This window comes from Phyllostomus discolor, chromosome 14 (genome assembly GCF_004126475.2).
Source record: "Phyllostomus discolor isolate MPI-MPIP mPhyDis1 chromosome 14, mPhyDis1.pri.v3, whole genome shotgun sequence".
NCBI classification, from domain to species: Eukaryota; Metazoa; Chordata; class Mammalia; order Chiroptera; family Phyllostomidae; genus Phyllostomus; species Phyllostomus discolor.
The window spans coordinates 49216562-49244224 of record NC_040916.2 but is presented as its reverse complement, the minus strand read 5'-3'; the positions used below and the strand labels follow the sequence as shown (position 1 = coordinate 49244224).

The 27663-nt window shown below is 40.0% G+C and overlaps 1 protein-coding gene across 6 annotated transcripts in view; it reads left to right on the top strand.

Annotated features, from left to right (window-relative positions):
• GON4L (gon-4 like) overlaps positions 1–27663 on the top strand; it is an 85893-nt gene that overhangs the window by 41316 nt on the left and 16914 nt on the right. For 3 of the 6 annotated variants that reach the window (XM_036015962.1, XM_036015961.1, XM_036015963.1), the window contains exons 11-19: positions 3754–3946; positions 9861–9962; positions 13463–13503; positions 14077–14213; positions 18455–18653; positions 19171–19257; positions 19641–19809; positions 22306–22450; positions 23565–23715. In XM_036015962.1, the coding sequence (XP_035871855.1) occupies positions 3754–3946; positions 9861–9962; positions 13463–13503; positions 14077–14213; positions 18455–18653; positions 19171–19257; positions 19641–19809; positions 22306–22450; positions 23565–23715 (1224 nt within the window). The remainder of the gene's footprint in view (positions 1–3753; positions 3947–9860; positions 9963–13462; positions 13504–14076; positions 14214–18454; positions 18654–19170; positions 19258–19640; positions 19810–22305; positions 22451–23564; positions 23716–27663) is intronic. The other 3 variants (XM_028502973.2, XM_028502972.2, XM_036015964.1) reach the window with 1 other exon arrangement.

Here is a 27663-nt window from a genome sequence, read left to right as displayed (position 1 = left end):
TGCATATGTCTTCTTAAACTTGATCTTAGCCAAAAGGCTGAGAAGTGATGCATGTATCTTTTTGATTTAGTGATTTAGGTTTCTTCGGATAAATACCCAGAAGTGGATTTGCTGGGTCTTTTGTTGTCTTGTTATATAGCCTTTGTTTGAAAGTCAGTTTTGTCTGGTGTAAGTATTGCCACCCCAGCTTTTGTGTGTGTGTGTGTGTGTGTGTGTGTGTGTGTGTTTTCATTTTCATGAAATAACTTTTTCCATCACTTCACTTTTCAGTCTGTATGTCTTTCAATCTGAAATGAGTCTCTTGTAGACAGCATGTGCAAAGGTCTTGATTTTTTTTTTAATCCATTCAGCCTCCATGTGTCTTTTGATTGGAACATTTAATCCATTTGTATTTAAAGTATTGTTGATAGACCCTGGCCAGGTGCTCAGTTGAATAGAGCATCGTCTGCACACCCCAAGGTTGCAGGTTTGATCTCTGGTTAGGCCACATGCAAGAAGCAACTAATGAATGCATAAAATAAATGGAACAATAAATCGATGTTTTCTTCTCTCTCCCTTCTCCTTTCCTGTCTCTCTCTAAAATTAATAAATAAAAAATTAAAGTAATTGTTAATAGATATATATTTATTGTCATTTTATTATTCATATGCAGGTTGTTCTCAAAGACGGTTATTCTGTAGGGTTTTTTTTAAAAGATTTTTTTCTTTATTTTTAGAGTGAGGGGAAGAGAGGGAGAAAGAGGGAGAAAAACATCGATCAGTTACTTCTTGCATGCACCTTGTTCAGGACTGAACTTACAACCCAGGCATATGCCCTGACTAGGAATTGAACCAGTGACCCTTGCTTTGTGAGATGATGCCCAACAGTGCTAAACCAGTCAGAGTAGAACACAGAGGATTTGTAGAGTAGTGAAAGGATTCTTTATGATAGTATTATGGTTACTACAGGCCATTATACATGTGTCCAAACCCACAGAATATACAGCACTGATAGTAAGCCCTAATGTAAACTAGGGACCTGGCCCACGACCCAGGCATGCGCACTGACTGGGAATCAAACCTCGAACCATCAGCATTTGAGCCGGCACTCAGTCCACTGAGCCATATCAGCCAGGACTGTTCTATAGTTTAGTTGTAATTTTGATACGGTTGTAGGAGTATGCCAATACTGCGTTTGTATACTTTGCTATCTTTACCAGATGGCCTTTTGGTGATATTTTCTGACCGATGTTAAGACTTTCCCTTTGATTAGGGTATAGTAGAGCCCGAGAGGACACTGATCTGTTAGGAGTTGCTGTAGTAGTCTAGGGAGGACTTTCTAAATTGATCTGCATATCCAGTACAATTTCTCTCTAAATTTCAGTTGCTCTTTTTTTTATAGGAATTGGAAGTGTATCCTAAAATTCGTATGGAAATGAAAGGGGGCAGAATAGCCAAAACCGTCTTTTAAAAGAACAGAGTTGGAAGTTTGTACTTCCCGATTTCAAAAGTTATTACAAAGTTACAGTTATCAAGACAGTCAAGTACTGGCTGAGAACAGACATATTAGAGTGATGGAATAGAATTCAGAGTCCAAAAATAAACTGTTACAGTGGTCAGTTGATCTTTGACAAGTGTGCCAAGACTGATTAATGAAGAAAGAGGAGTCTTTTCAAGAAATGGTACTGAAGCCCTGGTTGGCGTAGCTTAGTGGCTTGAGCACAGGCTGGGAACCAAAGTGTCCCTGGTTTGATTCCCAGCCAGGGTACATTCCTGGGTTGCAGGCCATAACCCCCAGCTAAGTCATCAGTTCAAATAATAAGTACGTGGAATTAAAATAATTTATTAAAAAAAGAAAGGGTGCTGAGACAACTGAAGATCCACATACAGAAGTATAAAGTCAGACTTTTATCTACACCGCATGCAACAGTTAACTCAGACTAGATCATTGACCTAAATTTTAGAGCTAAAACTATAAAGTCTTAGAAAAAAACATAACAGTAAATCGTTGTAATTTTTGATTAGGCAGTGATTTCTAAAATCAAAAGCAAAAGTGACAAAAGAGAAAATAGATACATTGGGCTCAGCAAAATTAAAAACTGTGCCTCGATGGGTACCATCACAAAAGTGAAGGCAACCCACAGAATGAGAAAATAACTGCAAATCACATATCTGAGAAGGGAGTTGTATCCATAATGTATAATGAACTCTAATAATTCAACAATAAAAAGACAACCCGATTAAAAACTGGGACAGAAGGGAGGGGTTTGAGGGGCATGACTGAAAAAGGGAAAGGGGTTCAGGTGTACAAATTGCCAGTTGTTAAAACAGGGGTTGTAAAGTACAGCATAGGGAGTACAGTCAACAATATTTTAATAACTATGTTTGGTGTCAGATGGGTACTTGACTTTTTGAAGTGGTCACTTTGTAAGTTATATGAATATCTAATGACTATATCATATCCCCAAAGCTAATGTACTGTATGTCAACTATAATTGAAAAAGTAAAAAAAATGTTCAATGGGCAAAGGATATGAATAGACATTTCTGCACAGAAGATGTACAAATGGCCAAGAAGCACATGAAAAGATATTCAATATTGTTAGTCGTTAGGAAAGTGCAAATCAGCACTATGATGAGATACCACTTCATACCCACTAGGACTGCTGTAATTAAAAAGATGTTCAATAGGAAGTGTGGTAAGGATGTGGAGAAAAGTGGAACCCCCCCTAGGAACGTGAAATGATGCAGCTTCTTTGGAAAACGGTTTCGTGGTTTCTCAAAAAGCTAAACATAGCCCTGGCTGGTGTGGCTCAGTAGATTGAGCACCAGCCTGCGAACCAAAGGGTCACAGGTTCAATTCCAAGTCAGAGCACATGCCTGGGTTGTGGGCCAGGTCCCCAGTTGGGGGTGCGTGAGAGGCAACCACACACTGATGTTTCTGTCCTTCTCTTTCTCCTTCCCTTCCCCTCTGTCTAAAATAAAGAAAGAAAAGTCTTAAAAAAGTTAAACATAGTTACCATATGACCCAGAAGTTCCTTTTCAGAAGAATTGAAAACATGTAAAAATGTGTACACAAATGTTAATAACGTCATTATTCATAATAGCCCCAAAGTGGAAACAATTCAAATTTTCATCAATTAACAAATGAATAAACCAAAAGTTTATATATAATGGAGTATTATTGTGCAATTAAAAGGACAAAGTATCTATACATGCTAAAAAAATGGATAAACTTTGAAAATATTATGCTTAAGTAAAAAAAAGCCAGAGATGAAAAGGCACATATTATATAATTCCACTTATATGAAATATCCAGCATAAGCAAATCTATAGAGATGGAAAGTAGGTTAGTTATCAGTGGTTATGAGGGTGAGACTGGGGTTGGGAGTGGCTGTTAATGGAAATGGGAGTTCTTTTGGGGGTGAAGAAAATGTTCTGGAATTAGTGTCGATGGTCACACAACTCTGTGAATATAGAGTAAATAGTATTCAATAAATAGTAAAATTCACTCAATTTTACACTTAAAAATTGAATTTTATGATATGTAAATTAGAGCTTAATAAAGCTGTTATAAATGCCCCTGAAATGTGGATCTTAAAGTTAATGTCATTGTCCTTAAAGTTTCTCAAAGAGTAATAAATCCGAATTGTTTAGAGAAGAGACTTTGGCGTTTTTAGGTAGGAAGAGAAGCACATAGGATATGATGAGGGTTGGAGAATTTGGAAGCATTAGGCATTCAGTGGCACGTTTTTGTTTCCTTCTCCATTGCCTAGCCAATGGATGACAGTCTCATTGCGTTCCGAACCCGCTCTAAGATGCCTCTGAAGGATGTTCCCCTGGGGCAGCTAGAGGCAGAGCTCCAGGCTCCAGATATCACCCCAGACATGTATGACCCCAACACAGCAGACGATGAGGACTGGAAGATGTGGCTGGGGGGGCTCATGAACGACGATGTGGGGAACGAAGGTAAGTAGTTTCGCTTGCATTTATGATGTACTCTGTGGACTATTTCTGTGGTAAAATTTTCATTAGAAGCTTAAAGAAAGGAGTATTTTTGGTTAGTTGAATTTTATTTTGTATTTACCCAACAAATTACATTAAATCAGTAGTAAATTCCACCCCCAACCCCCATATTTGGTTAAGAATGTTCCCAAACGTTCTTTGAATGCTAAGAATCCTCCCCTGAAACATAAATGCATACATAATTTTATATACCACTTCATGAGAGTACATTGATTGACTCAAAGACTATTGTGTTGTTAGTTAAGGTTCTTTTTCAAGCAGGTGAAAGATTCCAAAATTGCAACTTGCAGGGAGATCAAATGAAACCAGACTTCGCGAAGGTCAGAAAAACCTGCAGTAGAGTTGAGGTCCTGTGAAGGCCCTCTTTCCCTCTCTGTAGTCTTCATCTCTACTCCTTTTGTCAGTCAACTCTGTTATCAAACACGGTTTTTTCTGAACGGCTTGAACTGTGGTTGTAAGCACACCGTTTACTTCTTGCTTTTTCCCCAGTTCAGAAGGATTCTCTCCGACAGGCTCCAGTTGGAAAATCCAGGGGGAGATTGGCTTGGTTTGGTCATATGCGTACTCTCTTGGCATTGCATGAGTTTCATAGGGGGAGTCTGTGAGCACGAAGCCCTGGGATTGACATCCCCCAACAGAACAATGTGGTTGGACTATGCAGTTCCTCAAAAGAAGAGATAGTGTTTCCAGAAGTGGGGACGGAGTATTAATCAGACAAAAACAGTGTTGACTACAGTCATACATCATGTAGGAATCCCTCCCATAACCCTTATTTGACAATATAAGAAAAGTTCCTATTTTAATAGGTGAAATAAACATTATTAAAACTGTCCTTTGTAATTTTTAAACAGTGCACTGTAGTGGAAAGCAGGCATCACATCATCTCGTGCAGTACACTTTGTAGGTTTAGACGCTGTGAGACTGACTTAATTTGTAGTGATTACAGATGTTGTCACATTCCTTTGATGGAATCAGGACAATTTTATTAGTATTGGTGTTGTTTTTGTTTTGTTTTGTGTTACTTTGTTTGATGGAAATGACCAAATTATTTTTTACCAGTTGTGTTATGGAGGAGTCACATTTGTTTAAAAAAATTTATATATCTGAACCAAGGCCAAGGTGTTTCATTTTTATATAAGCAAAGGTCATCTATTATCTCACTTTAATCTATAGCCAAATCCATTTCTGCTATTTCTGAATCAGATCATATCCCATCAAATCTGATTATAAACAATTTATACAGCACATCTTTACTTCTTTCCTTGTCTTTTAAAACTACCATACAATTTAGCCCTGGCTGGAGTGGCTCAGGGGATTAAGTGCTGGCCTCTGAACCAAAGGGTCACTGGTTTGATTCCCAGACAGGGCACATGCTTGGGTTGCGGGCCGGGTCCCCAGTTGGGAATTCATGAGAGGCAAGCACACACTGATGTTTCTCTCCCTTCCCCCTCTCTAAAAATAAATCAAATCTTTAATAAAATAAAACTATCGTAAGATTTATGTGTTGAAAAGAATAATGCTTTAAGGTAGAGAACAAATAATTTGGATGGAAATAGACTGAGTAAACATTTGGTTGCCCCCCGTACACACTCTGAACTGGGTATTAAACCCATAACCTAGGTATGTGCCCTGACTAGGAATCAAACCCCCAACCTTTTGGTGTTATAAGATGGTGTTCAGCCAACTGAGCCACCAGCAAGGGCATCTTTGAATGTATCTCACAAAGCTATTAATAATTATATTGTACATCATTTGGCAAATGTTTATCAAGTACTTTACTTTTACAAGGCATTATGCTAATAGCTGTGAAAGACAAAGGAGCATAATCATTTTGTTGGGAAGTAAAATGTATGATTGTTGCCTGGTCCATTATTAGATGTGCAACACATTTGGGGTGAATGAAGTTGAACAAACTCAAGTACACCATAAAAGTGGTATAACAACTGTTCTAAGGTTTTAGAAGAGGAAGAAAAAATTCTTGTTTAGGGTGATCAGAGGAGGCGGTAGTTGAGGTGGACCTTTGAAAGATATTTTAAACAGTTACATTTGACAGCAGTTACATTGAGGAGGCAGATGATTGGAAGTGACATGAGATAATATATGCTATGAGTTCTATAAGATGGCCTCCCAGGAGTTTTCTCCTATTTTCTGTATTATATACGTGCTTGGTGTAAAGAAATCAAATACAGTAAGTCCTCACTCAACGTGATTGATAGGTTATGCAAGTTCAAGTGAAACGACCATGATATAAACAAGAGTTAAGTTCCTGTGTCATCTCAGTGTAATAACAAAAGGCCTACCATTGATGAAATGATGTTTTTCGAGAATTTGCTGTATTGTATAATGAAAACCATTAAAGCCCTTCCTCATGACAGTTTCATACCCGAGAGGGATCACTGGTAGTATTTTGATATGCATCTCTAAGAGTTTTCAGATATGCAGTTTCCTTTTAGTTTTCCACAATAATGTAGAAATAGGAATAATTTAAGTCTTATATTTAGATTTAGGACTTTCCCCAAACATTTGGAAAAGATGGATAACAAGAAGTTGGTATGAATCAGCATTTTCTTCTTTTCCACTCACTCCTAGAGCAGATGTGCTAATGCACAAACTTGCATAAAGGGGGAAAAGATGAAACTTGAAGATGAGTCTTTGACATACAAACTGGAGAATCAGTTTCTTAATAATCAACAACTGATGTTATCACATTAGTCTTTCCGATAGGAGTCTAAGCTTCTGGCTTTTTCAGTACCCCTTTGAGAATCTGATGAAAGCTATGTAGCCTTTCTCCAGAAAACTATATGCCCACATACATGAAATTTTTTTCATGTGATTATTTTCATGACTTATAAATCTCTTAAAGTTCATTTATTGACACTTTCTTTTTCTACAAACTGAACCTTAAGGTTCCTGACACCAAGGCTCAAAATCTCTACAGAAAGGAATGAACATAGACAAAGATATTTCCATCCATTTTGTAGAAATCTCAGAAATTCATTGTGATTGCTCAGTGTTACAAAATCAATTGGTTATATACTGCTAAGATTACAACCCAGTTTAATATTCTAGAAACGTGTCTGAATTAAAGTAGGGGACATTAAAGCATTTTTTAAATAGATGTAACTCAATACAAGCAAACTCTGCTTTTTGTCCTCAAATCTAAGTGAAGACAAAACTTGGCAGTAAATCAGGTTCTCGTAGCTTTATCAGTATCAGCAGCTTTGGTGCCCTGATTTTCATCACCTTGGTTGGAAGAGCTGAGATGGTAGCTATTGAGAAGGAAAGCCCAGACAGGGTTGGTTGTCAGGATTTGGGGAGTAGAGGGCAGTGTTTCTTACAATATGATCCCTAGAACTTGAATCAGAATCAAAGAGTGTAAGGGTGTACATGTGTTAGATGGTGTTAAAGATACAAATTCCAGCCCTGGCTGGTGTGGCTCAGTAGATTGAGTGTCAGCTTGCGAACCAAAGGGTTGCCAGTTCAATTCCCAGTCTGGGCATACGTCTGGGTTGCAGGCCAGGTCCCCAGTAAGGGGCTTGTGAGAAGTAACCGCACATTGATGTTTCTCTTCCTCTCTTTCTCCCTCCCTTCCTCTCTTTCTAAAAATAAATAAAATTAAATTAAAAAAAAAATTGAGGTCCTGGCTGATGTGGCCCAGTTGGTTGGAGTATTGTCCTGTACCCCAGAATTTTGGGGTTGGATTCCTGGTGAAGGCACATACCTAGGTTGTGGGTTCAGTCCTCGGTGGGACACTTGAGGGAGGTAACCAATAGGTGATTCTCTTTCACATCAAAGAGAAATCTCCCTTCCACTCTCTCTAAAATTAATAAACACATTTTTAAAAAAATTATTTAAAATGCCCTGGCTGGTGTAGCTCAGTGGATTGAGCGCGGGCTGCGAACCAAAGTGTCGCAGGTTCAATTCCCAGCCAGGGTACATGCCTGGGTTGCAGGCCATGACCCCCAGCAACCGCACATTGATGTTTCTCTCTCTCTATCTCCCTCCCTTCTCTCTCTAAAAATAAAGAAATAAAATCTTTTAAAAAAGTGTTTAAAATACAGATTCTAGGACCTCCCCCCATACTTACTGAATTAGAATCTCCATTGGGTATCCTGAAGATTAGAAACTACGTTTCTGGGAGAATTAAGAGTGTATGGTAGAGGTTGATTGAGGAAGAATGGTTACTAGAAAGGATGAAAACCCTTTTTATTTAAAATTCACAATTTTTCATTTGTTTCCTTATAGAACAGATTTTAAAAAGAGACCACAAAGCCAATGACTAGGGTAGATGTGGATTTACCAGCTTAATTTACTGAGTGCTGGTGAATAGGAATGATCCTAGATACAGATTCTAGTACCTCATCTATTTTTGTAGCATTATGTGGCCATTTTCACATGTTCCTAGTACCATCTGATCTGCATATTATTAAGGGTGAGAGTCTTATTTGCACTGGAGGAATATACAGCTGAAACTTTTTGGTTTGTGGGAGAACGCTCCTACCAACTGAGTGTCTCAACCAGGGCCCTAAATGATTTTCAACTTGTTTGCCAAATAGGTTCTCTGAGAACGTTGGCTGACCTATTTGTGTGTCGTGGGCAGATGCTGTCTATTGCAGTTCTTGCACCCAAACAGATGGGTGTCCGAACATTGGTACATTGTGCATATGCTACAAGCTCTTCCAGAGCTTCCATTATTCAGTAATGTTTGTAAAGAACCTGCTGTGAAGGGACTTATGTAGAAAGTACTTGCTATAGAGATTTAGGAAGATGGGATTTTATTCCTAAGGATTAAAGAAATTTTGTTTGTTTTAAAAGATTTTATTTGTTTATTTTTAGAGAGAGTATGGGGAGGAGGAAGGGAGAGAAACATCAATGTGTGGTTGCCTCTCGTCCATCCCCCACAGGAGACCTGGCCCACAACCCAGGCATGTGCCCTAGAAAAATATTACCTTAACATAACAATTCCATAATTCAGTGACTCCTGCACAATTTTTATTTAAGAATAGGAAAGACATCCAAGTATCAACATTAGAGAAAATGATGAGGGAGAACAACCATATGTCTATGCCCTAACAAATGCTTAATATTTTTGTATTTTTTCAGTTCTGTTGTAGCAATATAATTTTTCGTACTTAGTGATTATTATGTCTGTATAGTACTGTGTTGTTCTTTGTTATGTAGGTATCTAACATCTATAGAAAGTTGCATGTTTTCATTTTGTATTGTAGTTATTCCCTAATCTGGGGGAAAGGGTCATTCCTTTTTTCACTATCAGTACCTTTGTATAGTTTTACCAAAGTATTATTTTCATAAGATGCACTACTCAGCCCTAGCTGGTGTGGCTCAGTTGGTTGGACATCGTCCCATACACCAAAAGGTCGCAGGTTTGATTCCCTGTCAGGGCATGTGCCTGGGTTGTGGGTTTGGTCCCCAGTTGGGGCACATATGAGAAACAGCTGATCAGTGCTTCTCTCCCTCTCTTTCTCCCTCTCTTCCCCTTTTCCTAACATCAATAAGCATGTCGTGGGTGAGGGTTAATTAAAAAAAACACTCCTCAAAATAGGATTACCGAAATAAATTACATGTTCAGTTTTCTGGCTTTTGCTGCATTTTGAGAGGTTTAAGTCTTATTCGAAGGAAGGAAGGAATTTGGCTTATTGGAGAGAATAGGTGAGATGAGTCAGGTGTGGACAATGATCTTTGCAAAGGCATAGAGAGAAGAATTATTTTAAAGCTTCCTTTATAAAAATAAATGTACTTTATTGGAACAAATTCTTATGTTGCTGAATATCTTAAATTGTCACTTGAGATAAGAGTTCAGTTTTGGGAATGAGTGTCTGAAACTTTTTTTTTCTAGATGAAGCAGATGATGATGACGATCCAGAATATAATTTCCTGGAAGACCGTGATGAACCAGACACGGAGGATTTCCGCACTGACCGGGCAGTGAGGATCACCAGTGAGTCTGTGTTTACTATGGGTCCTCCTCTTGACTGTGCCCCATCTACATATGATTGCTTGGTAGGGTTTTGAGGGTGAAGTTTGCAGTCCATTTAAGCTAAGACATACAAGCTTCCTTTACCCATTTCTATAATTCTTTAAATTTAAGTATACAGAAAGTCTATCACTCATTCATTTATACATCCCACAGTAACATATTTAGTCCAGCATTTGACAGGGATTGTGCTTAGGATACCAAAAATGAAAAAGAAATGGCCTCTGTCATGTAAGATGACAGCTTAGTAGGGATACAAACAGAAAAAACTATAATACAAAGTGATAAGTGCTGTGAACAGCTTGTTTATAAAGTATACTAGTTGCTTAAAAGAAGGTGTAATCTAGTGTATGGTATAAAGTTACGGTGGGAGGGCTTAGGGAAGGATTCACAAGATGAGATTTTTTATGATAGTTTTGAGGGAAGAATAAGAAAATTTTGGTAAATGGGGACAGCAGAGGGATATTACAAATACAAGATCACATGCAAACAACAGAATTGTGAAATAAGCATGTTTGGAAAATAGTAAATGGTTTGGTATAGTTGTTTGTGTGAGTGGTGATAGAAAAGGTAAGCAGTATTCAGTCCCAGAATTGGAGAACCTTGAGTTTTGAGTTTTGGTCTATCAAAAAGGAAAGCTCAAAGAATTTTAAGCAGAGAGCTTCCAGCCAAGATGGATGTGTAGTTAGATACACTTTGCTTCTTTGCATAACCATAAGAAGTATAACAGCCAATTTAAAAACAAAAACAACCAGAACTGCCAGAAAATTGAACTGTATGGGAGTCTTTAAATAAATAAAATCTTTAAAAAAAGAAGAAAAGAATCCCCCCTTGACTTGAATCCAGAATGTATGGAGATTTGAAGTTGTCTCAGACATACTTTTAAGGCCACCGTCATTTGCAGTCTCCAGCAGTTGATCCTCTTCTGGCATGGACAGTTTACCTGGCTTACTCACAAATGGGCCATGGATCCATTCCTTCCCATTTCAGGGTCTTTTGTGGTTGGGAAGTAATGCTCAAACTCTTCTGAAAGCTGAGGCAGGTGATCATGCACCAGCTGGGAGAGAGAAGGCCCTGGCTCAGTCTCTTTCAAAATCTCTGCTAATGTTTGAAACATGTCGAAAACCCCAGTGTTCACTCATCACCCCTATAGTTCCAATTAGCTTTGAATGCAACCACTTTATCTGCCAACTTGAACACAATTGTCATTGTCCCCTAAAGTGACAGATTGAATTCTTTGAGCAGGTTGAATATGTCGCACAAGTAAAATTTTATGACCCATTCTGAGATGTGCTGCCAGTGGTGACTGTTCTTCTAGACGAAATCTCTGGAGCAGCTCTTGTAACTCTCAAACTCTGGCCAGTGATCTGACTTTAGAAAGCCATCTCACTTCTGCATGTAGGAGAAGACATGTGTGCTCTGTATCCATCTCCTCACAGAGCTGTGCAAACAGATGTGAGTTACGGGAATGTACTTTAATGTGGTTGACAATTTTAATCGCATCCTGCAAAACATTGTTAAGTTCAGGTGACCTTTTTCAGCTAGCTAGGGTTACTCTATGGATGACACAGTGCGCAGACTCACATTCAGAAGCAACGTCTTTGGCTGGAGTAGTGAAACCAGATGCTGTTCCATCCAATCACATACTGACACAAAACGACCGATTCAGTTTGCCTGGTATGTGATCATTCAAAGACTTGAATAGTTCCGCTGCTGTGGTGTTGGTTGGCAACAAAAGCACACATAACATATCTTCATGCACATCCTCCTGAAAAAAATATTTCACACAAAAAAGCGTTGTTGCCTTGGTAGGCTCGTCAACCTGCATTGAGTACCGTGGTGACTCATTAATCCTAACGATTGTGCCTCAGTGTCCTCTGCTATTTCATAAGTTTTTCTAGTTATGGTGCTAGCTGAAAGAGGAGTACATGCCACCTTTTGAATTGCAGCATCTCCTAAAAGTTCACAACAGATATCCTCTGCAGCAGGCAGAATCAACTCTTCACCAATAATAAAGGACTTCTTAGCTTTAGCAGTGGGGTTAGCCACTAAGAATGATGCTCTCAGTGCAGACACATTTGATGAAGTAGCAGCTTTTAATAATTGCTTCTGTTCGTGTTCGGGCTTTTTTTCTTTTGAAAACTCCAAAGGCTTGCCTTTAAATTAGGATTCTTGGTCTCCAAGTGGCAAAGCAGTTTTGAAGGTTTCATGGCTTTGTTGGGTAGCTGGTCACCACGTATTGTACAAGGGAGGCTAGGAAAATGTAAATCACCTGTTGCAGTGAACTCGTAATTTAAGTAGGACTCTTGGTATTTTCTTTTAACTGCAGCTTTGTTTTTCTTTGCAGTCGTAGAACCTTCTGGTATCTCATCATTGGGTCTTTCCCCCTTTTTCAAAGAAATTGTCCAGCCACATTTGTTTTTTGCTCATTTTGGCTAGGGTTAGCATGTGGACTTACCAAAACTGTGACATGAGACAAGTGTACAGTGTGAGAAAGAGACGTGGGCATAAGTGGTAAATAAAATAGTGGGTAAGCCACGTGTAGACTAAAATAAGTGTCAGATTCTGACTTGAAGCCAGCCATCAGATGCAGCTGTACAATTGGAGCACATCAGCTCACTTGCCACTATAAAGCCTGCCACCAGATGCAGCTTAATTGTCACTTGCCAGTCATTGATAGGGTTTTGATAAACATCTGCAAGCAGTTGATCCATTATGGTCTCTGTGCAGTCAAACCTCTCTGCTAATGGTAGTCTGGTTTGCAGCCACTCCCCAGCGGTAGCATCCCCGCCTCAGCTCCATCTCAGATCATCAGGCATTAGATTCTAATGAGGAGCGTGCAGCCTAGATCCCTCACATGTGCAGTTCACAGTAGGGTTTGTACTTCTGTGGGAATCTAAATGCCGCCACTGATCTGACAGGAGGAGGACCTCAGGCAGTAATGCGAGTGATGGGGAGCAGCTATAAATACAGATGCAGTTTCGACAGTTCACTTGCCCCTCACCTCCTGGTGTGCGCCCCGGTTCCTAACAGGCCACAGATCATGGGTTGGAGACTCCTGTTCTAAGTCATTGATAGAGTTATCAAATGGTTCCAGTGCGAAGACAAGGTCCTGTGACACACTGCTAGAGACTTCTCTCTTGACTACACTCAGTTGGATAGGTTAACAAACTATGAATTTCTCTTGTTGTGAAATCATCTAGCTCACGTTTTATGTATGTCTTCCCACTAGAATTTAAGCTTCACAATTGTAGGACTATTGAGTTCTGCATGTATTGCAGGTATCTACAACAGGGATGGAGGCACCTTTGGTGTTCAGCAACTGTTTTTGAATGAATGAATGTTAAATATATATATGAGGATTTTGTCAGATGCCTTGCTGAAAACAACATACATTGTCTTCTTGCAATTACCCCTCATAAAACTAACTTGTGCCAACAACATGCTGTTTGGCTTTTTTGCAGAAAAGGAAGTGAATGGACTGATGGAAGAGCTGTTTGAAACTGTGAGTAATGATCCTTGAGTAAGAGTTTGGGATGGTAAAAGTGGATCCTTCAACAAGCTCTGTCCTTTGGCCCCAGGGCCCCTGCCTCCAGAAAGTGTTCAGACCTAGCTGATTCCCCCTTCAGTCTATCTGGGAGAGAATATAGTGGCAGGAGAATTTTGCTAACTAATAAACTTTGATTATCCATATGTGGGTAATTTTTAGTAAATTTTCCTTGCAAACTTTGAACAGCCTCTCCAACAGTTTTTTAGATGATTGTTTTTCCAACAATCATTTGATACATCCCTAAAGATTGCAAGCTATTTTTAGATTATTTTGAGGAAAGATAGTTGTCTTTCTTATAAGTTTGTCTCTTGAAAGATATTTATGATCATTGTGAGTTATTCATACTCTGTCCTTAGCATTATGATTTGACCAGTTGAGAGACATTTTTTTCCTGTTGAGACAGTCTAGTCATCCCGTGTGTGGGACTTTGGGAGCCCTGAAAAGAGAAAAAAAAATTAAATCTTGTAAACTGTAGTCTTTACTTCGTTTCTCACTGCCACCGTGACTTTCCCCATGCCTGTTGCCCAGGAAAACCCATCGTTTCCATTTCATTTTCCTCAGTTTCAAGATGAGATGGGATTCCCCAACATGGAAGATGATGGCCCAGAGGAGGAGGAACGTGTGGCTGAGCCTCGGCCCAACTTCAACACTCCTCAAGCCCTACGGTAGGCCTGTCAAAGACCTTGAAACTTAGAATGGACAAGAAGGGTGTCTGAAAAGGTTTTCAGAAATTTTAGTTAATTTTTCATCCCTAGCGGGAGTGTTAGATGTCAGGTGAATAAATCTCCTTATGGGGCAGTGCAGCTGTAGACCAAGCTGTATCTGTTTGGGAACGGAGAGAAAACAGTAGCTGGCATCCATAGCAGCTTCTCCAGGAGAGTGGTGCTGGAGGAGGTATTCGGATTCTGCTTGGCCAGCCACAAACTACTGCAAATTGTCATATCCATCATGTCACTTTTGTTCTTCTCATTTGCTGTTAACATCTGATAAGTGTTAATGAACGTTTGTTAATCATCTAGGCATTAATTCAACAAACCATGAAGAACCTACAATAATGCCCTAGAATCTAAAATATATAGACTGCTCTGTTCATATAAAGTTGGCGCTTCCATTGCCCGACCCAAAAAGTAGAGACTGATTTTTTTTCCCGTTTTTGCAGTAGATTTGCATAATCTATCTGTACTTCATTGTCATCCATTCTGAGTAGAAGCAGAGGTTAGGGAGTGGTTCATGCAATGGGTGGAAAAAAAGAAAACTTAAGATACTCAGAGCCTCTAATTAATTCTGTGTTTTAATTGAACAGCATTACCTAACTAGAGAGCTTGGGATCCATCTGAAAGGTAGACTTTTGGGGAACTTGCAATTTAGTGAAAAAGATAAGGTATACTAACAAATGTGTAAAAGCCAGAAATATTAGTCATACTCCATTACAATAAACACTGTAATATAATTGCAACAAATATCTTAGGATTTTCCCTTTTAGCGTTATTGAAGTGCTATTGACAAAGATGTAAGATATTGAAAGTATATAATATGGTGGCTTGATACACACATAGATTATGAAAGAATTTCCCCCACCCATTGATTTAATTAACACTTCTATCACCTCACATGTTCACTTTTTTTAAAAGAATATTTTCAAGATTTCTAAGAATCTGTATTTGACCCACTTACTTCAAGTTGCAGTTCAGCAGTTCATAGGACAAAATTCTGGTGTAGCAGAATGGAACCATTCCTCCTGGGAACTTATTCTTGTATATGGTATAAGAAAGGTGTCTAGTTCAATTTTTTTGTATGTATCCATCTAGTTTTCCCAATGCAGTTTTTTTAATAGACTTTTTTTAATAACTTACATTTTTTCTTTAAAATATTTTATTTATTTTTAGAGAAAGGGGAAGGGAGGGAGACAGAGAGGGAGAGAAACATTGATCTGAGAGAAAAATAATAATCAGTTGCATCTCATAAGCAGTTACGTCTCATATGGGCCCCAACCGGGGACCAAACCCGCAACCCAGGCATGTGCCCTGAGCAGGAATCAAACCAGAGACCTTTCACTTTGCAGGACGATGCCCAGCCAACTGAGCCACACTGGTCAGGGCTGTTAGTTCATATTTTTTATCTTTTTTTTCTTAAAGGAGTGCCTTTAACATTTCTTGTAATACTGGTTTGGTGGTGATAAACTCCTTTAGCTTTTTCTTATCAGGGAAGCTCTTAATCTGCCCCTTGATTCTAAATGATAGCCTGGCTGGGTAGAGTGATCTTGGTTGTAGGTCCTTCCTTTTCATCACTTTGAATATTTCATCCCAGTCCCTTTGGGCCTACCAAGTTTATTCTTTTTTTTTTCTTTCTTGTTAAATTTATTTCTACCAGGTTTCTATTGAAAACAGCTGACAGTCTTATGGGAGCTTTCTTGTATGTAATTCACTACTGTTCTCTTGCTGCTTTTAAGATTCTTTCTTTGTCTTTAATCTTTGCCATTTTGTTTTGTTTTGTTTCGTTTTATTTTATTTTAATTTTATTTTATCCTTACCTGAGGACATAGTTAATTGATTTTAGAGAGAGGGAAAGAGAAAGAGACAGGGAGAGAAACATCGATCTGAGAGAGAGACATAAGTTGGTTGCTTCTTATATGCACCCTGATCAGGGACTGACTCCCATACCCAGAGATGTGCTCTGATTGGAAACCAAACCTGTGATCTTCTGGTTTTCAGGACAACGCCCAACCAACTGAGCCACACCAGCCAGGGCTAACTTTTGCCATTTTCACTATGATGTGTCTTGGTGTGGTCCTCCTGGAGTTTATCTTATTTGGGTCTTTTCTGCATTTCCTGGAGTTGCATGTTTATTTCCTTTGCCAGGTTAGGGAAGTTTTCAGACATTATTTCTTCAAATACTTTTTCAGTCTCTTGCTTTTTCTCTTTGCCTTCTGGTATCCCTATGATGTGATATTGTTATGCTTCACGTTGTTCCAGAGGTCACTTAAACAAAAAAAAAATTTTTTTTTTTTGGCTATCTTATTTGGGTGTTTTTTGCTACGTTGTGTTCTAAATCACTGATTCAAATTATCTGCTTTATCTTGTCTGCTGTTGATTCTGTTATTGTATTCTTTATTTCTAACTGGTACTTTTTTATTGTCTCTATCTCTTTGTGTAAGCTCTCACTGAGTTCATCTGGTCTTCCCCCTAAGTTCGTTGAGCATCCTTCTAACCAAATGTTTTGAACTGTATTGGGTAGATTGCTTGTCTCCATGGATTTTAGTTCTTTTCCTGGAGTTTTGTCCTGTTCTTTAATTTGGGACGTTTCTTTGTTTCCTCATTTTGGCTGCCTCCCTGTTTTATGTATTAGGTAAATTTGGTCTGTCTTCAGTCTTTGCGGGGCTTCTTATGTAGTAGGTGCCCTGTGGAGCCCCATGGCACAGTCTGCCAGATCACCTGAGCCATGTGCTCAGCACTGCCCCTTGTGTGGTTTGTGTGTGCTCTCCTGTTGTAGTTGAGCCTTTGATTGCTGTTGGCACACCAGTGGGTGGGGTTCACCCTCAGATTGAATGCTTACAACTGCAGCAGGTGCTGACCCCGCGGAGCGGATTCATTTCAGTGGAGCTCTGGGCTCTGTCTAGATACCCTTTGTGTAGTCCACTTGTGGAGCTAATCGGCTGGTTCTCTGTTGTAGCCTGAAATTCTCTGTCTGGTTAGTTGGTTCTGGGGCCCCTTGTGTGGGGCCCTGATGCAGGCTGAGGTCAGCTACCACCTGTTCCTAGCCTAGGCCACCTGCTAGGAGCTACAAAGTGATTCACAGTAAGTATCTACCTGTGCTGGGCCTAAGAACAGCTGCCACCAGTGCTGGGCCTGAGACCACTTAGAGGGACAGGGCAGACGGAGGCCAGTTGCCACTGGCCAGGGGCCTGGGGACCTTAGAAAGTTTAACACAAAGTTTGCAGCACAGGCCACGGCCTGCTGCCTGTGAGGCACATCCATTGAAAGAGTCAGGAACTATGTGGGTGCAGCAGGGTCCAGCAGGGTCTCCGGGTCAGCAGGGTGGTGCTAGCAGTGTTTACCGGGTTAATGGAGATTTACATTTGGTGCTTTCCTGCGTCTGCAGGGTGTTTGCGGGGAGGGCTCAGCACAGGGACAGTGGTGGACCTTGCCTTGAAGCTATACAATTCAGTTTGTCCCTGGTGTGTCTCTGGCGCCTTGCAAGCTGTCCCTAGACTTGAGTTTAGGGTGAGTGTTTGTGAGTAAGTGAGTCTACGGGCAGGCCATTTATGAGGACCTCTGGGTTTCTAGCAGCCCTTCGTCTCACCTGGACAGGGTTTCAGCTAGTCACCAGGGTAAGGCAAACGGGATTCGCTTCATTAAACTGCCATTATTTTAGTATATCCCTCTGTTACCTTGTGCCTGACGGTCTTTGACTTTTTAAGAAAGGATACAGGGCACCCTGAGTGGATAGGAGTAGAATGGGAGAAGCTAGATGTGGGATTAGAGTAAAGGGTAAAATCAGAGAACAGATGTCACACTTTGAAAGATTTTATATCATTGTTCAGAACAAGTCCCAGATTAATGTAGACATTAGTATAATGCTAGAATGATAAGTTTCCATTACTCTTTGCTTGATTACCTGATGTATCTCTTGCTCCTAAATTTTTGTTTTATTTCTTCATTTGTGTGTTACTTAGAGGACTGATTGTAGAAAACTGAGATAATTTAGAACCATCTTATTTGAATCTATGCTAACAACTTTGGGAAAAAATCTGGATAGGCTAGGAGTTTTACCTGCTGGCTAAAGTAGGATTAGGAATTAACAGTAGATAGAAACTATTCAGACTCTCCTAGACTTCTAGTAAAAGGAATTTGATATGTTGTGGGCCTAGGGAAATACTCAAATGTAGTCATCTCCCTGTCGGGGATAGGTTTGAGGAACCACTGGCCAACTTGCTAAATGAGCAACATCGTACAATGAAGGAGCTACTTGAGCAGCTGAAGTTGAAGAAATCCTCAGCCAAACAGCAGCAGGAGGTAGAGAGGGTTAAGCCTCAGAGTGAGAAAGTTCCTCAGACTCTGATTCTAGACCCAGCACAGAGGAAGAGACTCCAGCAGCAGATGCAACAGGTAAGACTTTTCTTTCTAATTGTTAAGATTGGATCATTCCATGGCTTGACATGAAACCGAAAGTTAGCAGCTTTGAGAAAGAGAGAGGTGTCCTGACACCCTTTGAAGCCATTGGACCACAGGGTCTTCACATCAGCAAGCACCTTGAGAACTTACCATGTTCATGAGTCATTGTGACTCAGGCAAGAATGTGTGTCAGGACCCTGATAACAGATTCAGAATTATAGATTTCAAAGACTCCTTAGTAATCCATTCTGAATTTAATAGTCTCATTGCCATAGTAGTGTTTTCTTTTTTTCTAATCTCAGTTTCTCTGGTTTGAGGTTAAATTTCCTCTAGTTCTTCATTTTTCTCAAGGGGAACATATCTGAAATTTATACCAAGAAACTGTGTTTTTTCTCATAGTCTCTCCAGAAAGCAAAGTGATATGTAATAAAGTTGCAGATATCCTGGTAAGATCTTCTGGGTTTCTGAAATGACATCATATGTTACTGTGTTATTTTCTTTCCCTCCCCAGCATGTTCAGCTCTTGACGCAAATTCATCTTCTCTCCACTTCCAACCCCAGTCTCAACTCGGAGGCCAGCACTACCAGGATATTTCTCGTAAGGTTCCAAACCTCCGTAACTCTAAAGACTCGTGTATGCAATTAGCTTGGCAAACCATTTCTCACAGATTATAACCCATCATAATCTACATTTCTTCTTCTCTCCTGCATGTTTTGGTAGCTATTCCTATGGCTTCCTATGTTTGCTGAGAGAACATAAACCACTGATTTCCATGAAAGGACAGAGAGTGTATTCAATTTTCTTAAGAGTATTGCTCTGACTTGCAGTCTTAATGAGGTAATGTTAATTATGAAAGACTTTAGGGTGATTTTTACCTGCTTTTATACTGTAATAGGAAGGATAGTTTTTCACACAGAGGCTAAGGGCCCTTGGTATTAATGGTCTGGAATTTAAATCTCCACTGTGTCCTGTTTTCCCAGGAAGAGCTGGGAACCTTTGCTCAAAGCTCCATCGCCCTTCACCAACAGTTCAACCCTAAGTTTCAGACCTTGTTTCAACCCTGTAACCTGATGGGAGCTATGAAGCTCATTGAAGATTTCAACACACATGTCAGCATTGACTGGAGTCCTCGTAAAACTGTCAAGACGGGTAGGGGACAGATGTGTCTATTTCAAGTTTTTACCCACAGTGAGAAGTGAGAGTCTTATCCTGTAGATAATCTCTTAGGGTGGAGGAGATAGGATATTTATAATTTTTCCCTTCTCTTATCCTCCCTTGTACTCATTGAGTTCTAGAATTACATGGTGTATTTGGGCGTATGTAAGGGATGGAGGCAGTAGACAGGACAGGGTTGTGAGGGGAAGAGGTGTAGGACTCCATGCTAAGAATTGGACTTAAATAGATATGAGGGTAAGCATTAGGAGTGAGAGCAAAACAAACTAGAATCTTGGAAAGATGGAAATCAAGTGGTAAAGATGGGTGGTGTTTAGGTTTTCATTTTGTTCTTCATTAGGATCATTTTATTTTCCAAAATGGTATCTCCATTTTGAATGAAAGGTAATTTGGGACAAGACACAAATTGGAGATGTTGTACGTTTGCTGTGTTTATAATTGATTGATTGAGAGGGGAAAGGAGGGAAAAAGGGAGAGAACATCAGTCTGGTTGCCTTTCACATGCCCCCTACTGAGGATCTAGCCCACCACTGAGGCATTTACCCTAGACTGGGAATCAAACTGGCAACCCTTTGTTTTGCAGGCCATCACTCAATCCACTGAGCCACAGCAGTAATTGACGTGGATATTTTAAAAAACTTTCATTAATTTAGCTTTTTTTAAAAGATTTTATTTGTTTACTTTTTAGAGGAAGGGGAAGGAGGCAGAAAGAGGGGGGATAAACATCAATGTGTAGTTGACTCTCACACGCCCCCTTTGGGAACCTGGCCCACAACCCAGGCAGGTGCCCTAACAGGGAATAGAACTGTCAACTCTTTTGCTTTTCAGCCTGGTGTTCAATCCACTGATCTACACAGGTTGGGACACAGTTTAGTATTTTTTGAAAAAATATTTGCCATTCCTTTAAAACCAAATATTTGCTGCTTTTTTATTTTTTATTTTTATTTTTCAGTCACAGTTTACTTTTACTATTATTTCATATTGGTTTCAGGCATACTGTATAGTGTTTAGATACCCATATACTTCATAAATATTTGTTTTGGATTTATTCCCTGGTTTAGCAAATTAGTCACACTTTGCTCTGGATTTAGGTTTATCTTTGGATTTAATTTTAAATCCCTGATTTTTACAATTAAATTGGCTATAGGTGAACTTAAGTGCATTAGGTTATAGACACTGAGCTCAGTACTACTTTGTTAGCATGTATGTTGGTAGTGAAAACTTAGTTTAACGCCAAACTACAGTAATAACTTACACGTACAGTGTCCTGTATTTTTCTTCCAGGAATATAAGAACATTTATGGCCTGGCTGGTTTGGCTTAGTGAGTTGAGCGCCAGCCTTTGAACCAAAAGGTCACAGGTTCTATTCCCAGTCAGGGCACATGCCTGGGTTGCAGACCATGCCGCTGGTTGGGGGTGCAAGAGGCAAATGATCAATGTTTCTCTTGCCCATTGTTTCTCTCTCTCTCTCTCCCTCCCTCCCTCTGTCTCCCTCCCTCCCTCTTTCTCTCTCTCTCTCTCTACCCCCCTTCTCTTTCCTCTTCTTCCTTCCACTCTCTCTAAAAGTAAACAAATAAAATCTTTAAAAAGAAAAACATTATGGAAGAAGTATGGCTACAGTAGTATGTACCTCTGGAAAGGCAGAAGTGCCTAGAATTGAGAGGCTTAGACAGCAAAACAGAAATGAAGAAGACTGTCTCGTCTCATTCCATTCGTGGTTTTTTATTCCCAACCTCAGGCAGAATCTGGGAAAAGTTAATGACAGTTAAGTAAGAATCAAGTAAAATAAATTTTGGAATACCAGACTTGTAAGGGAAATTAAAGAAGGTAAAATCTTATTCTGGGAGAGGCAAAGCATTGTTGAAGGTCACTTATCTTTTAAGGATTTAAAGGGGGAAAGAGGAAAAATACTTTGAGCGTACACCGTGTGCCAGCTATTACTAGGTACTTCGTGTTTGTTACTTAGTGTGTTAAGTGTTCCACATAGAAAAGAATAACAAAATCATCTTTTAATAACATTGAATGGGACTCCCCTGAAGTTTACGTTAAGCCAAGAAAGCTGTAGAAACTTCTGTGGGGTAGGTTGTGTGGGTTAGAAGGGCATCAAGTCAGGTAGGGGCAGCTCTATCTAAATGCAAAAGTGCATTCATGCCCTGGCTGGTGTGGCTCAGTGGATTGAGTGCCAATCTGCAAACCAAGGGGTCGTGGGTTTGATTCCCAGTCAGGGCATGTGCCTGGGTTGTGGGCAGGGTCAGCAGCGGGGGGTGCGTGAGAGGCAGCCACACATTGATGTTTCCCTCCCTCTTTTTCTCCTTCCCTTCCCCTCTCTCTAAAAATAAATATATAAACTTGAAAAAAAGTAAATACAGAAGTGCATTCAGAAGCTTTTGTGAAGCCCTCTTTTTTCCAGAATTTTATTTATTAGGGTTTTTTGTTTTTTGTTTTTTGTTTTTTTTTTTTTTTGTCTTACAGGCTGTAAATTTCCCTGTTTACCAAAGCAAGTGGCTTGGATCTTGGCCACAAGCAAGGTTTTCATGTATCCAGAGCTACTTCCAGTGTGTTCTCTGAGGGCAAAGAATCCCCAGGATAAGAATTCATTCACAAAGGCTGAGGACAAGTAAGGGTTCGCTGTGGGGGGAAAGCACCGAATGTCCCAAAGAAAATGTCTAGTTCTCTTTTCCTGGGGGACACTGGGGAAAGTAAGGCATGTGTAAGGCATGGGCACCAAAAACAAGGAGAAGTGGAGTTGATGGACATCAGGTTCTGTAGTATGTGCTTATTTTAGCATTGCCAAATACTGTTTTGGGTGGGAATTGCACATACATTTTTCAAACATTTTAAACTGTGTTTTGTTTCTAGTCATTGTAAAAATCCAATCTTATAATATTTACTATTAGAGGAAATTTCCTAAAGGAAAAAAATTTTTATCCACTATCCTAACCACCCCAAGATAATGATTTTTCTCTTTGCATTTCTCATACAATTATTGGCAATTTAAATATAATTTTGCTTTCACTTTTTTAACCTATCACTTCTTGAAATTATTTCTCCAATTGCAGTAATATCGTCCTTTTTTTGTTATTTCTGTATATTTTCTTTTAAAGCAGTGTTTAATGGCCCTGTGATAGTTCTTTTATTTGCTACTTTCCCCCCCTCTGTTGTTTTGCTCTTGTGAGCGAGGCATCACTAAGGACCTTTGTACATAGAGCTTTTGAAAATCTTTTGAGTTTATCCTTTTGGGTAAATTCCCAAGAGTGGGATTTTTTGATAAGATTATGAACATTTTTATGGCTTTGATATGTATTGCCCTATTGCCATCAATAAATATGTACATAGGTAACCATAATAGATTATGTTATAATGGGAGATAATATTGGTATTAATTTCATGTCCCTAACATGGTGCCCATTGTCCATTTTATATTTGTTTTGTGAGACCGGTTCTCCTTTCTTTGAGGACGAAGCGCAGAGGAATACAAAGTATGAAAGCTCACTTGGTCTGACATTCATTAGTGATTTATGCTTAGGTTTTGCTCTTCCTTTCTGATTGTGACCTCCTGATTAAGTCTTACTTGTATACTTATTAGCACTCAGTAAGTTTCTGAAACTTTTTGTTGCATAGCCGTTAACTTCTAAGAATTCAATGTAGAAAAAGTGGGTTGTAAAATGTGGAGTTGGTCTGCTGAGACTTTTGGAAGAATGGACTGGGAAGTGTCATTGCTCCTTTCTCAGTTTGTTAGTTTTAGGACTGAAGCACTTTGAAGGGACTGAGTTTCCTAAGCCTCTAATCAGCAAGTACCTTCTAACTTGCAAGACTGCCCACCAGCTGACAGTGAGAATCAAGAACCGCAGCATGAACAGAGCGCCTGACAACATCTTCAAAGTAAGTTTCCCCTGCGCACTCCACTGGTGCTCACTCATGAGCGACTGCTCTGTTCTCGTCAGGCTTGCTGAGGACAGGGATCTGTTAACCTAGGGCGGGTTCCTTCTGCCTGTGCACTGGGTCCATTGCCCTCCTGCCTTTACAGGGACATTGAACTGTTTTCCTCTGAAGTGTCGTCTTCTGTTATGGATATTATTTCTCTTAAAATAAGATTGTTAAGTCTTACAATATTTCTTAAATCCATGTTTCCCTCCAGCCATTAATTCTTTCACTGTAACCTTTTTGAAAGAAAGGGTAGAAAACACTCCACTTACACTTTCTCCTTCACTCTTCATATTCAGATATTTATATTAAAATTGTAAAGTATATACTTCAAAGAGGCAAGTAAATAGTTTAAATGGTTTAAAGAGTCAGATGGTTCTCTGAAGCTTGTTATGAAAAACAATATTTTTCTTTCTATTTCCTGCTAAACAAGGTTTTTTGGGGGGATGGTACACTTACCTCCATATCTAGGTAACATAGTTGATGCCACTAAATGTTTGGGATTTGGGCTTCACTTACTAAACTTTAAACTGTGGGGGATGAACTCGCCACACTCCCAGAGCCCCACCCTAGGCGTGCACATCTCGTCACAATAGTGGTCCTGTGCTCTTCGGGGTTTGCAGTGTAAACACTATGCAAGTATTCCTCACAGCTGAGCTGTGTAGTGTGTTCATGATTTACACATTTTGTTTTTCCTGGTGTTAATAATTACATTTGGGGGTGTGCTTGGTTTTATTTTGTATATATTACCAGGCCAACACTAAAGTTTACTTCAGTTTTATGAATTTCTTGTCAGTGTGTGTAAACATTTCAGGTGTTCTGTCATTTTCCTCTTCCTGAAGAAATCTTTCCCTGAGCCCTCTGATGCTGTTCCATGCTAAACCTGTCACTCTCTCAGTTTGCTGCAGTAATGCCTTCTTGGACTTTTTCTTTACCATCATGCTGGCGATTTTTAAAATTTTTTGCCTCCTATGTTGGATCCTCTTATTTCCTGAATTCCACACCTTTTTTGCTTTAGTTCCTCTTTTAGTGCACATCCTAGTAGCATTCTGAGGAAAGAGAGTCAGATTTTTACATTTAAACTGTCTGTATCGCAGTTTATGGATTGTACCAATGTCAGTTTCCTAGTTTTGCTGCTGTGCTAGACACCTGATTTGTGTACGTAACTACTGTTACTGTGTGACAGAAGATCTTACCGTTGGGGGAAACTAGGTAAAGGGTACACAAGACCTCTCTGTACTACTTTTATGATTTCTTGTGAATCTATAATCATTCAAAATAAAAAGTTTAAAAATACAATTCTGTTCTGTCCCTGGCTAGTATGGTTCAGTGGATTGAGTGCTAGCCTGTGAACTGAAAGGTTCCAGTTCAATTCCTGGTCAGGGCACATGCCTGGGTTGTGGGCCAGGTCCCCAGCTGGCGATGTGCAAGAGGCAGTCGATCAATGTTTCTCTCACACATTGATGTTTTTCTCCCTCTGTTTCTCTCTCCCTTCTCCTCTCTCTAAAAAATAAAGTCTTTTTTCCCACAATATTTTTGAAAGATTGATTTAATTGCCTATTTTCAGAGAGAGGGAAATAGACGGAGAAAGGGGGAGAGAAACATCCATGTGTTGTTGTCCCTCGCACACCCTGTACTGGGGACCTCACCTGCAACCCAGGCAAGTGCCCTAGACTAGGAATTGAACTAGCAGCCTTTCGGTTCACAGGCTGTGCTCAATCCACTGAGCCACAGCAGCCAGGGCTAAAAAATAAAGTATTTAAAAATATATATTTTTAAATTTCTGTTCTGCTCACCTCCTTCAGTGGTCCAGAATTCTAGGTTGGAAATCATTTTTATCAGAAATTTTTAAGGGCTTTGATCTATTTTCTTCTAGTTCCTATTGTTGGCAATTTAGATACTTGATTCTGTTTTGATTGTTGAATGTTTGTGTGATACCTGTTTTGCCCTCCCTGTGGCAGCATGTGGGGTTTTTCCTCTTCTTTACTGTTTTATAATTTCATGACAATGTGCCTTAGTATGGGTCTAGTTTGGTTAACTACACAAGGGACTTGGTAAACCTTACATGGGAAACTCGTGTGCTTCAGTGCTGGGAAATTGACTTGATTTATGTATGGGTGGTTTCTTCCCCTCCATTTCGTCTGTTCTCTCCACAGTGCCTCTCAGGCTGGTCCTCTCATCTTGTCTTTCTTCTTTTTTTCCCCATCACTTTGTCTTTGTGTTGTACTTTCTGAGATAGTCAGCTTTTTTCTCCTAACCCTTCTGCCAAGTTGAATTCTTTATTTCTTCTCACATTTTAAATTTCTAATAGCTTTTTTTGATTCCTCAAATATTTTTAAACAGTGGATGGCAGAGGAACTATGGGGAAGCAAGTGAGCAAGAAGGCTGGAGTTTTCTGTATTTGTTCAGCATAGTGCCCTTGCCCTCAGCTGTGCCTGATAGCCTCCGTCCAGATACGATCTTTGCCAGCAGTGCTGCTGCCAGCGCGGTGTGGCCGGGGGGGAGGGAGTGGTAGAGAGGGGGTTTGGGGTCTCACTGCCTCTTCAACAGATTTAATCTGTCCTCTTCATCTTTACCTGGTTTTCGTTCTAGCTTTATCTTCCCTTATAGAGGTAGCTGGTGTCTTATCCTTTTGCCAGATTCTGACATAAATTTAGTTGGCCATTAACTTTTCTCCACATGGGATTTGGTTTTCTTCATTCTTATGTCAGTTACCATTTGCCCATCTGCTTTTTAGCTTTGAAGTTTTTGTTGCTGTTACTCTTTTCTCTCATTCTCCCTCTCCTTGTAGGCTTTTACCCTAAAAAGAAAATTCCTTTCTGTTGTTTTCATGAGAGCTCAAGAGGGAACAAAGACAGGTGGGTGGTTTAAACTGCCCATTTTGCCCTGGCTGGTGGGGCTCAGTTGATTGGAGCATTGTCTGGTAAACCAAAGGGCCGTTGGTTTGATTCCTGGTCAGGGCATGTGCCTGGATTGTGGGTTTGGCCCTCTGTCAGGATCGATCGATCTCTCTCTCTCTCTCTCTCTCTCTCTCTCCCCCCGCCCCCTCTCCCCCCGCCCCCGCACCCCCATTTATCTCTAGAATCAATAGGTGTATCCTCGGGTGAGGATTAAAACCAAAATGTAACTGCCTATTTTAACAGTAAGTTTCTCCTTATCCCTTTAACCTGTGAAAGTATGGATATTCCCTGGCTGGTGCGGCTCTGGATTGAATGCTGGCCTGTGAACTAAAGGATTGCCAGTTCAATTCCCAGTCAGGGCCCATGTCTGGGTTATGGGTCAGGTCCCCAGTTGGAGGTGTGTGAGAAGCAGCCGATAGGTGTATCTCTTATTGATGGTTCTCCCCCTCTCTTTCTCCTTCTCTTCCCTTCTCTCTAAAAATAAATAAATAAAATCTTTTTAAAAAGGTGGATATTATTTCTCAAATTCTCTGCCAGTTAGCTATCCATGGATACTTTTCTGCTCTTATCCTTTTAAACTTTGCAGTTGATCTGTTACTTGCTCGTTCCTTTAAACTCCCTATTTGCTTTCTTCTGTGATTCTAGGACTCTCACCTCAGGCTTCTCCTTCGTGAACTCTTCTTCCCTTGCTCTCCCCTTAAATGTCAGTGTTCCACGGTAAATTCAGTGTGTGGTCTCATCCAGATTTGTGATTTTTCCTATTATCTGTCTCCTCATGATTTTCTAATCTGTATCTTTTGTTTATTCTCTCCTGAGTCCCAGCTTTAGTGTAGCCAACTGTCTGAAGGAATTCTTAACTCGGCGCCTCACCGACTCCTCCAGTCGAACTTACATCTCTCCCGAGGCTATAGCCTCCAGTTGTGCTGCTGTCACCACTGCCAAGAGCAGACTCTCCTCCGCCAACTTACCCCTTCTGCAGTTTGTGTCTTCGTGTGTGACATCCCTG